General features: G+C 31.3%; 1 protein-coding gene and 1 long non-coding RNA gene across 5 annotated transcripts in view; one reads left to right on the top strand and one right to left on the bottom strand.

Moving 5' to 3' along the window:
• The window catches only part of mspo (M-spondin), a 228,287-nt gene that overhangs the window by 289 nt on the left and 215,892 nt on the right, over nt 1–12,106 (bottom strand). Inside the window, exons 3-6 of the mRNA XM_088202600.1 lie at nt 8,868–8,972; nt 8,609–8,788; nt 2,865–3,133; nt 2,620–2,780 (exon numbers count right to left, since the gene is read on the bottom strand). Of these exons, the coding sequence (XP_088058726.1) occupies nt 2,620–2,780; nt 2,865–3,133; nt 8,609–8,788; nt 8,868–8,972 (715 nt within the window). The remainder of the gene's footprint in view (nt 1–2,619; nt 2,781–2,864; nt 3,134–8,608; nt 8,789–8,867; nt 8,973–12,106) is intronic.
• LOC148227295 (uncharacterized) lies at nt 5,767–8,211 on the top strand. Of its 4 annotated transcripts, XR_015812048.1 has the most exons (4): nt 5,769–6,691; nt 6,766–6,889; nt 7,003–7,103; nt 7,177–8,211. It is a non-coding gene; the product is annotated as an uncharacterized LOC148227295 (long non-coding RNA). The 4 variants fall into 4 exon arrangements; XR_015812049.1 differs by having other exon boundaries at nt 5,767–6,552; nt 6,612–6,691; nt 6,766–8,211; XR_015812046.1 differs by having other exon boundaries at nt 6,766–7,103.

The raw sequence follows: 12,106 nt of genomic DNA, 5'->3' as shown, positions 1-12,106 counted from the left end.
TAATGAATAAATACTAAATAAAATTGAACGTAATAACTAATATAATACATTATTATATGTTTTTCATATTAAAATTAAAATGATTAAACTGTGTACAGATAGATAACACAATGGAAATGATTATACAATTTAATCTGAAGCAAACACTTCTATTTAAAGTGAATGTATAGACAATTTATTGTTCGAAGAATTTTATTTTTCCCATTTGATGTTTTAATCTTAAATGTATTGTACATAATTGGTATTTTTAAATTCTATATAAGATTTTACAAGACTAAATATGTTATATTTCTATTATATGTACACCTTAGGCATATATACATGTGTATATGTACGAATGTGTACATATCCAAAGGATGTTTGCTGTTTAGCTTATTATTTTGTTTTTCTGAAAGACGAAGGGGGATGGAAAATGTCCCTTTGGTAACTCTGGTTACTCGGATCATCAAATTATTACAGTTGACTGACCATGTTTAGAAACGCTTGAACCCTGAATATCCTTTAATGTTATATTGTTGTATATAAATGTTACTATGTATAATAATTTATTAAATTGAAAATACTATATTTAATACAGTTTTCCGATTATTTTATAAGATCAAAAGTCTAGATTTTTTTTATGAATTTACTTAGATACTTATTTGAATTGCAACAATATATTATAATTTCAGTAATGGGCTTTCAAAACACTTTTGCATAACATAACATAACCCTTAAAATATTTTTAATAAAAATTGCATTCAAATTAATTTGCAATTTATTATTGAGCTCTTACTGACGCAAACAATCGCTGTATGCGTGGTCCTTTCTCCCACCGCCACTATTTCACACGAGTTATCGAGAGCAAGCTGTTTGGATGTGCAATATGTATTTTATAATAAAAACAAAATTACTATACTAACCTTTTTTTATAGATATGAAGTAATTGGTCTATATTATAAATTATTATTATTATTATTGCAACAGTTTTGAAAACACGTACGAGTGTAGACACGATTTTAGGGTAATCGCACAAAAAAATCAACGGCGTTAGATCGCATGATCTTGGCGGCCAGTTGCCGTTATCAAAATTTCACGTAAAACATCCAACGTTGCATCCGATGTGTGGCAAGTATCTTGCTGGAACCACATGCCTTCCACATCAATATATTCGATTTCGTGCTAAAAATAAATGGTAATCATGTGTTTATAGCGATGTTACACGCAGATCACTCTCACCATTGATGTTACACGCAGATCTTCATCGTTCTAAAAAAAGTAAGGCCTAGTGATGCCGCCTGACTAAAATGCGTATCAGTCATTTTTTGGGCGTGCAATGGTATCTTGTCAATCACATGAGAATTTTCCTCGCTCCATATGCGGGAATTTTGTTTATTAACATACCCATAGAAATGGAAATGTGCTTCATCAGAGAATATTTTTTTGAGAAATCAGCAGCAACTTCCTGTTGCTCCAATCTGTGTAAATTTATCACTGTTCATGGTTTTTGGGCTTCAGTTATTATGTTATTTGAATTTTATATGGATCTAGGTGCAATTCTAGATGCAAAATGTGCCAAAGAGAACCATGAGAAAAGCCCTAAAGCTGCTTCGAGTCATCGGCCACACTTTCACTTACAGCAGCAATACTCGGCTGAACAGGCGCCACGATGATGCAAAGGCCTTTCCCTATCTCCAACGCTTCCAGTCTCTTCAATTTTTTTCACCATGTTGCGAATTGCTCGCTTAGTAGAAATTGATCATAATCTTCCTGTAAATTTCGATACACAGTTCGTACATAATTGTTATATCTGTAGAGCAATTTAACAATTTTAACGCGTTGAGCGGTTGTTAAGTGATCTATTTCGTAAATGTGTTGTTGCAAAGCGTGATTATTATTGACAGCTATCTGATTTACTAGATAGAAACTCGAATTGGATCATCATGTACATAGTTAAAGAGTAGTGGAGTTGAGTTTATTTAGTCCGTTTTTGTGCCGCTGTGCGAGTATGCAGTTTCCCCACCACGTACGTTGAAAGGAATCGTAATAACGGGAGCGTACTTCTTGACGGCTGCTAGGTAAGCGGGCACCATTCGCGAGACTTCAAACGCGCGTGTCTGTTGACTTGTGTTTATGTATGAATCATTATAATGCAGCTTAGGTTGGCAATATATTGCAGAAATGGCATACTGATATTTGATTTTTATTTTTTACAAAATTTATTGTTATTTTAACATATACTAGTGGATACACTATACGTTGTATTCTATAAATTGTGTAACCACAAATGCACAAGAATGCTTGTTAAAATACGTTTCAGAGTTAAAAAGACAAATATATTTTTTTGCTCCTAGACATTTATACTACGATTCGTTGTAACGACTTTTTTAATGTGACAAGAATTAAGCGAATGTGTGAATGGTTCTATGATGGTCAATTTAATGTTACAATGTCACAAGCGAAGCATTCACAACATATGTGTGCTAGAAGATTAAAATAAAAAATATGCTTATTGTCATGTGTTGATGATTTCGACAAAATATATTAAAATAAAAATATTTGGGTAGAATAAGAAACGAATATGGGAGAGAGTATAATAATAATTTATAATTATTAGAAATTGTGTATTATGATACTTACGCATTTTTCGATGATAGTGTTTTCTCTGTTTGTTCGAGTGTGGTTTTCTGGATTTACTTCTATAAGCGCGCGCTATGCTATTCAAAATGGCCGCTTTGTCTCCCCGAGGAACTTCGTTAGCTTCCCTCGGTTCAACGGTGCTGTTGTCTGCGCTAGCGCTGCTGTAGACATAAAATATATATACAAATCCAGAGAACGGTTAATGTAATACAGGGCCGTAAGGGCAAAGGGACGCGAGGGATCACCTGGACGGGAATTTATTCTCCGGCGTGGACTTTAAGGCGCCGTCCTTTGAATAGATCCTGGGAGCCTCGCTGGCCAAAGGGTCTATGGGACGGTGGACGACCAAGTGCGGCTCCCTTTCGGCCCTTTCCTCCTCAATGGCCAGCGATAAGGCGTTGTTGCCGTCCAAGATGTCGATACTATTCCCGGCGGGTTGATCCATTTTGAGCACTTCGTAGCTTTTGTCGTCGGACACGTGATGAAACACTTCGGATAACTCATATTCCCTTAGCTGAAATTTCAAAACAATATTTTTATATTTCGTTCGTAAAGAGGCAACCATAATAAGTATTTTTTTTAATATTTATAAACGTGGCACACTTTCTCGAGTGCTCAACTTGAAACGAATTATTTATATTATAATACAATTTAATTAAAAAGTTGGTTTGACCAGAAAATTTACAATTCGCAACTGTCAGTAAAATATATTTTCGCTAGTAGAACTATATATCTACTAGTGAAAATTTGTTTCGACTTCACTAGTGAAAATATAACTTCATAGAAAAATACATATTTTCTGTAATATTTTTACATAGCATATAAATAAATAACCATTAATATATAAATGTATGTATGGAAAAGCTTAAATCATATAATTTGACTAGCGTCTACCAGATAAATTATATTTTCACTGGTAAAAATATATATCTATCGGTGAAAATCGGTATTCCAATATAAATTCACTGAAATGACATATTAAAAAATATTTTCGGGGTAGATTCGAGACCATTGTTTTAGTGTTTCTTTGAGAGAATTTTTGGTTTAAAAACAAGGACGTCATTTCAGATTTTTTCAGAGGGGGGGGGGGGGCAAAAATTGTCGAGTCAGTGATCGTTTTTTTTAAATATTTTGATTTCATTAAAATTAATAGTATTTCAATAAATGACATGCAGTTTTCTGGCCAAATTCAATGGGGGAAAATGCCCCCATTCTTCCCCCCTCAAGTGAAATCCCTGCAAACTGTACATGAACGATCTCAATTGTAGCATAATCTTATATATAATTGTTATAATAATTAATAATATATTTATTAATATATATTTTTCATAGAAAAAGTTAAAAATATGATTCTTGATGTTATTTATCGAGAAAATTGGTTAAAAATATAGTGAAACTCATTTCATAATATTATAAATACAAGACATTTCTGACGACTGGTTTGCTAGTATCACCTTAAAAGGTTTACAATCGAAGTGAGTCATAAGAGAACGCCAGTTTCTCGATCAATGCGATGCAATCAAGTTTCCATTCATTAGGCGCTTTGATACTAGAGCCGAGCCGTGCGAATTATTTAATTAGTTACGCTTATGTTACACATTCGGAAAATTTGTGCTTTGGGCGGTCGGCTGGAAAATGTGCTCATTAAGCTTTTTAGGCATTTCTATGGTTAACGCTTCTATATTCGAAAAATTCCAGAATTATTCACTGAATGACGACAAAGCACTGTTGTTAATTTATCGATCACCAAATAAGTAAATAGAGAACGAGAAAAACCGTATTTTTTCTTGTCGTTGCAAATACAAATAATCTGAATATACATATGTATATATGGATTTACGTGTATGAGTATATCGATAGACATGGTATAAAGGAAATACGTTTTGCATGGTAGCTTTTTGTACGCTAAAAAATAAAAATTTTGTACTTTTCCAGGAACAAGTTTGATCACCTGTCTGTGTAGATTTGTGACAAATACTTTACTACAGCTAGTCCAATTGCAATGTATAGACTGGAACGCCAATATGCATATACATATGTAAGTAGTCATTGGAATACGTATTCCTTTTTAGGGTAATGATTCTGCAATGGTATTCATAGAGCTCTCATGAAAATATGATATACTTGTTTCAACTTCCTGAGTGGTCTAAAGAGTGGCAGTTGATGATATTGCAAGATAATCGCTATCATGTGAAGTCACTGCTGCTTTTATATATGAATACTTTTTAAAAGTAGAATGTTAAATACATACATACATATATCCTTTGTAATTTATTTAATTCCATTAGCATAAAAAAGAGTCCAAAATAATTGACTCATGTTATAATTAATTCCGAACTAGCTGTCGGTACCTCACTATCGTGAGGTACCGAAAGCTAGCGAGTGTGCGTATACCGGACCCTCAACTTTTTGGGTTTTAAATATAATTTTTGCTTCGTTCTGATTTTTTTAAATATTTAAAAAAAATGAATGGTTCAAATTAGACATTATTATTTAGGATTTTCAATAATAGACAAAATGGTTTAATCTATAAAAAAACAACTAACATTTTCAATTCATTTGAAAAAAGGTTTACAACTTGACTAAATATTTCCAGAAGAAAACATTTTATATTATTTATTAGATTTGAAACGTTAAATTTTATCGTTATATTTGAAACTTAGATATTTAATGATAAATCTAAATATTGCATATCATTTATAAATAGGTTTAGAACTTGGCTAGATAATAATAAATTAAAAACTGTACAGTGAAATCTCAATACAGCGAAGCTTACGGAACCAATGAATAAATTGCATATAACACAATTTTATCATAAATTTAAATCTTAGTAATAAGAACTTTTTTTAGTTACACCATAAGTTGATTTATAATTTAAAAAAGTTGTTTATATGTTTTATGTGTAAATATAAAAGCCAATTAGAAAGAAATAATAAACTGAAAATATCAAGCACTTAATTTGTTACTTTAGACCAAAAGTGCGCTTTAAAAATAATAATAATTTTGAGACCTTTGTCAATTTTTATTAAAAAATATTTATATTTATATATTTTTTAAAGTAAATGATTTATCTGCGCAGCATTATTAATTTTAATAATTAATAAGTGCAAAAAATTTTCACATTATTTAAAATTAATAATAAACTAAACATATTTAAAATCTATAATAAATTAAGAATATTTAAAATCCATAATAAAATAAAAAATATTTTTAAGGTTGAAAAAAATATTTTGAATAAATCTTGAAAATTTATTCTAAAACTTTATAATTTAAAAAATATTTAAATAAGTTAAAAAAATTAAATTAGTTATAAAATATTTTACAATTTTGTGTAGTTTCCTTTCAAAGGGGTCAGTAAGAGAGATTTTTGCAACACTATGTGTTTAGTAGTTGGTTGGTAATGAATAGTACTTATTTTGAAATTTTCCCCCTTTTTTTTTAAATGTTTTTTCAAGCGAAATTTTAAAAATTCTTCAAAAACTATTAATTTAAATTGTCAACGTTCGCCAAAATTCAAGTACATATTTTTTTTTGTTAAGAGAAGCTAATAAAAATCCACATTATTTATATTATATTTTAAATACCGTATAAACTAAAAATATTTTAAAAAATATTTTTTTTAGAATTTGATGATTTTTAAACATATATTGATAAGTGTTTTACAATTTAAATCGTTAAAATCAATTTCGTAGTTCGTTCTTAAGCGCGCGGTGATATCCCGATCATGTATCGGGATATCCCCTCAGTTGCTTACATTTGACAGTTCTGTCATCAGTCAAGCGCGCGCCGGGATACAGCTTAGTGCGATTCAATAAACAGTAAAATATGTTAATTAAACAAAGCATTTTTCTTACTAAGTTACAATTGAAGATGATTCAAAGTGATTTACCATTGGAATTATAGACTATATCGAAATATAAATTATGAGTGCCAGTAAGTGTTTGGTTATATGAATCACGGTTATTCTAACAAAATTACTATTGACTTTCTAGGATCTAATATTAAACGACAAACAGCAGTGATTAGGCAATTTAAGATATACATGCCAAAGTTAATTAAACATATTACAATGGTAGTAATAATGAAAAATCTCATATTAGTGTAAACAAAAACTTACTTTTTACCCATATATAGTATCGTTTACAGTCAATTTCCAGAATCAATGAGAGACCTAATAACATTTACGTATGGCAAACAATTAATGTATGACATATTGCGACTATTTTGAAGAAGATGAAGATATGTCAATCTACGTGTTTAATCCTCTACAGTAATTTCCGTTAATTTTGTTCTTCGGTTGTCGTTCAAATTTAATTTATGGATTATATTAGTAGTAATAATGTGTTTAATGTTTACTCTTATTGTTTTTTAATTACTTTTCAGAAGCAATGATGGAGCAATTTGATGACCTATATGCCTATAACGTAGAATTGGTATATATAAACAAAGAGTGAATCTTCTCATGTTGAAGTCACTGTCAGCAAGTATTCTCTTTTTAAAGAACATACTACATAAGTTTGATGTAACTGAATATCTAAAATTTGGCTATTCCGAAAGAGGAATAAAGGCACAGAACAAAAATTGCACATATTTTGCCACATCGGAATTAAAAATAACCCACTCTTAGATATTTTGGCTATCGATTATTCCAGGTATGCAATCACATATTTATAATCATTGTAAAATGTTGTTTATTAGATAACATCCAAGAAACTACACGTTTATAAGCTGTCCGTTGGCTGATATAGCGTTCCGACAGCGCCGATTTGATCGACATTAACTTTCAATCCTCATACATACTAAGGATTTATTTGCAATTCGTAAAATCTAACGAATATGTGCATTAAATCAGAAACAACGATAATTTTTATGTATTGTAAAAGGAAAAACTCATTTTTCGGCCTCGGAGCCCGGTGACGGGAATTCAAAATTGAAGATTTCGTTACGAAGATAGTTTTATGATTCTTTATCTAATTTAATCAATGTATTCTTTTTATCCTATACACATTATGTATATATTTAATTTTCATAGTCATAACACACCTAGTTAAGTTGCAATCCGATTATTAAAAAAGGAAAAACTCACTTTTCGGCCTCGGAGCCCGTCGCCGGGAATTCAAAATTTGAAAATTTTATTACGAAGATTGTTTATCTAGTTTAATCAATGTATTCTTCTAATCCTCAACACATTATGTATATATTTAAGTTAACATAGTTATAACACACCTAGTTAATTTGCAATCCGATTATTTATATTCAGTCAAATGACGAATTAATGAAAATTATTGTCGCGTAGCAAAATTTTATTATTAAATAAAAGCGTTGTCACGGTACTGTTTATTTGAATTTGAATGCTTATTTTTCATTGGTCGAAGCTATTTGAATATTTGAATGCTTATTTTTGATTGGTCGAAACAACAGAACGCATTGCCGGCGGCTCGAAAATCAATCGGAGCAAATTCAATTTTTATTTTTATTATTATTTATTATTATAATTCCTTTGTTTACGTGTATTGTTACACACCGTTCATACAAAGCGATACGATTTATAGAGTATAGAATTGAACGGAGAATGTTTCGTTTAAAGTTATGCGCGTCCGGAAGCGACGGCTTAGAACAATTATATATAAGATTCTAAAACGAATTTTGTAAATTTAGATTTATTTAACATTTCTGCATTTGTGGTATATCAAAAAGTAATTAAATTAAAGTATAAATATATTCGTGATGCTGATACTACAATAGTAATGTCGATGAAGAAGTTATTTCACGCCAGAGGCGTCGCGAGCGCTTATTGGTGTTTATTTTAAAAATAAATTCGCACCAAAGAATGCCCGAGGCACTGGTGGAATTATGACAGTGTATGGAAAATTAGCATTTCCTTTTGCGACGCTCTTCATTCTTATGGAAGTAATTTTGGAAGGCGAACGCTCGCTAAAATTCAATTATGCGCAACAAAGGCGTGCAGTAGAACAATAGGAAATTTCACCTTTATAAACTGAAAAGTGGCAATCGGTGGCAATCTCTTGATGTGGGGATAGAAGAAGGAGCCGGCCGGATGAGACGGGTATCTGGCTGTCATCCGATACGCGACACCCTGAGGTGAAGTCGGCCAATTGGGCGCCGTGAAGGTGAACCCGTTGTCGGTACCGGCGTCGATAGGATCTACCTGGAAAGTTTGCAAAATAAATTGGTTAAGTGACGACGTTCTCGATCAGATCTCGCAGAATGTCTTTAAAGGCAGTTACTTCAATGGTTATGCTGTCTAGCCAGTTGCCGTTGACGCATAGATCGAAGCTGTCGATTCCAATGAACCAGTCGGGAGACGGCACCATTCTGGACATCAAAGACACCTGTAAGAAAAATAAAAGAAATGAGAAAATCATCGATTATAAGTATGCCTTTTACATTTTTTATTTTAACAAGGTGTTTATATCTATCATAAATGAATAATATATTTATAAATATAAGTCCAACTTATATAATCACAACGTACATAATGAATAATATTAATGCTTAAAAATTCAATATAAAATAATAAATCATGATCACAGGAGAATAATCAGTTTTTAATTATATTATCGTAACATTTAGTTCATTTTTTTGTGTAGCTGCCGTTTCAGGGAGCATCAATTAAGAAATCAGAAATCCATAGCTGATTAAGTGAATAAATGATAAAATTGACTATGATAAGAAACATAAGCTTAAAAAACTATTAACGCAGCGCTCTGTTATCTTTAAGACTGTTCTAGAGACCCGATCAAGGGCAGTATCTTTCTCGCAAGCTAGCTGGCCTTTTTAGACCTTACCTTCTGAATCACACATGAACCATAAATAAAATAAAGAAATGATAAACAGCAGTGGATTAACCATAATTTATAAATAATCTTTATCGTCGGATCATAATCAGTGGCGTACGGTGGGTGTTAATATTGGGTGTGCTATAAAAAATTAAAAAAACGTACATTTTTTCATTTTTATTAGCCGAGGTTTTGGCATGCCTAAACTGCCTTACAGCTTTTTCCCATATATAAATAAATAAATAAACATCAAACCTAATCTAAAATATTATTATATAAAAATATCAAATTTCCAATAAACATAAAATTATAATTATTTATATATAAAATCTAATCTTCTTTCTTTAATCACAAATTTTTCTATCACGCTGTCATAAAAAGTTCTCTTCTTTTTAATGTCCACAAGGATCCCTTTTTCTATTGAAATCACGCTAAGGCCACATAGCCTTTCTTGGCCTTGGGTACTTCGATAACAATTATTAATATGTTTCAGAGCAGAAAATGAACGTTCTGCTGAAGCAGTACTGCTTGGAAGAGTTAATATTAGTTTGCCTAATTTATCTATTTCCTGAAAACCTGACTCAAGATTATTTGTGTTCATAAATTGTACAAGCTCATGAACAGATTTCTCTGCAAATTCAGGCAAATGATAAACAACAGCAAGCTCATTTTTTAAACTTATATAATCAAATAATGTTCCATAGAATTGTTGCAGTTTGGTAAGTAATTCATTTGGAAATTTTTCTTTATATTGCTCATATTATTCTTTCTCCAGAAGGTGAAAATATTCCAATTTGGACATTGAAGAAAAACGGTATTCAATTTGCTTACATATATTATCAACTATTGTATTAAATAGTTGGCTAAACGCGTGCTTTTCTTCAACAAGCAAATCATTACTCAGTCTTGGATAATTTTCTTCCGTTACATAAGAATCCCATAATGTTTCATAATTATTTTCCTGTTCATGTCTGAGTTGTTGCAAAATTTCGGTAACTTTCTTACAGCAATATAATATGTCAAAAGATTTGGATTGTAAAATGTTGTATAACACATCAGTTTTTCCAAAAAGGTTTGAAAATATGTGGAGAAGTTTTCTTGTTTCAAAATCTTCCAAAAAGCTAAGAAAATCTCGTGCTTTTATTAGTGTCGGGGTCCCATAGTTCACAATTTTTCACGACGTCTCGAAAAAAGTCCGTAAATTCATTTCTGTATTTTTGCACTGTGTTACTTAACCGTGATGTGTAATTCCATCTTGTAGGTGTAACAGAAGGAAGTCTTCTACCTACAAACTCTTGTAAAGCATTTATTCGTTTGGAAGATTTCGAAAAGAATGCAGACAATCCATTTAAAGTTTGAAAGAATGATTTGCACACTTTTATATTGGAAAGACCTTGTTGTAATGTTAAATTCAACATATGAGCATAGTGTGTAAAAATGGCCAATGGATAAGCTTCGAGTACTTTGGCTTGCAAACCATTAATATGCCCACTCATTACACTCGCCCCATCATAAGTCTGTCCAACTAATTTTTCTTGAATTTGAAATTCTTCAATTATATTTACAACGTGGCAAAATAAGCCATCGTCTGTTTCATCAGAGCTAACGTCTGTAAAGCCAATAAACCGCTCGTAAACTTTACCTTCATAAACAAAACGCAAAACTGTCGAGAGCTGTGAGTTCGTCATTATATCTGAAGTTTCGTCAAGAATAATAGCGACAAAATTTGCTGAATTTACTTCTTCCTTAATATGATCTTTAATAACATCACCAATTGCTTCAATTATGTCATTCTGTATGGATGGGGAAGTACCACGAAACACCGTTGCAGTATTTAAATGAGTATCCAAAACAGAATCGTATTCTCGAAGTGCATTTAAAAATTCAAGGTAATTTCCTTTGTTTAGTGAATTACAAGACTCATCGTGGCCTCGAAAAGGTTGTTCTTGTTTTCCTAGATATACTACTGCGTCAATCATTCGTTTTAATATTTCTCTATTTTTATTAACTTGTTCATTATGTTGACTTATATTAGCTTTATGTTGAGCGTCAATCATGACTTCAATTCGTTGTTTTCCAAACATTTTGAGAGAAAAAAATGATTGAACGTGTACTGCGCTTTTTTGTGTTTTTTCAGTGCCGTTATCAGATGACTAAGGTCAGCAAATCCACTTTTATTCCACACGCTTCTTTCTTTGGAAAACAATAAACATGGTCAACAGAACAATCTAGATCGAAGTTCGCAGCCTGTTAACCACTCAGTTCGTTCATATGATGAAAATGAAAAATGTCTTGTATATTCACATTTATTGTCTTTATGCTTCATAAATAAATTGGGAAGAGGTGGACGTGGTTTGGCAATTTTTATTATCTTCAATTTAATTTCATAACTTCTTTTTGAAAATGGATTATTCAGAATATCTTCAACAGTATTCTTCATCATTATTGGGGTAAATAAAAAAATATAATCTAGAATAGAAAATTAAATATTGATCATATGTAAATAAGATAATAAACTATTTTACGCCAAAATATAAAAAATGAGTGACCTGTTATTGTGATATAATGTAATAAAAAAGCAGCGACGGACGCAAGAGTTTTTGAAGTACGCGCACCAAATTCGAGACCAATTTTACTACTGAGCGCTGCCAGCCGACAGATCGACTTCAGCCGTTAAATCTCGGAAC

This window comes from Plectrocnemia conspersa, unplaced genomic scaffold, assembly GCF_051122295.1.
Source record: "Plectrocnemia conspersa isolate PC_06_02 unplaced genomic scaffold, ASM5112229v1 ptg000013l, whole genome shotgun sequence".
NCBI lineage: Eukaryota > Metazoa > Arthropoda > Insecta > Trichoptera > Polycentropodidae > Plectrocnemia > Plectrocnemia conspersa.
The sequence above is the reverse complement of the archived record's forward strand: the minus strand, read 5'-3'. Positions and strand labels throughout refer to the sequence as shown.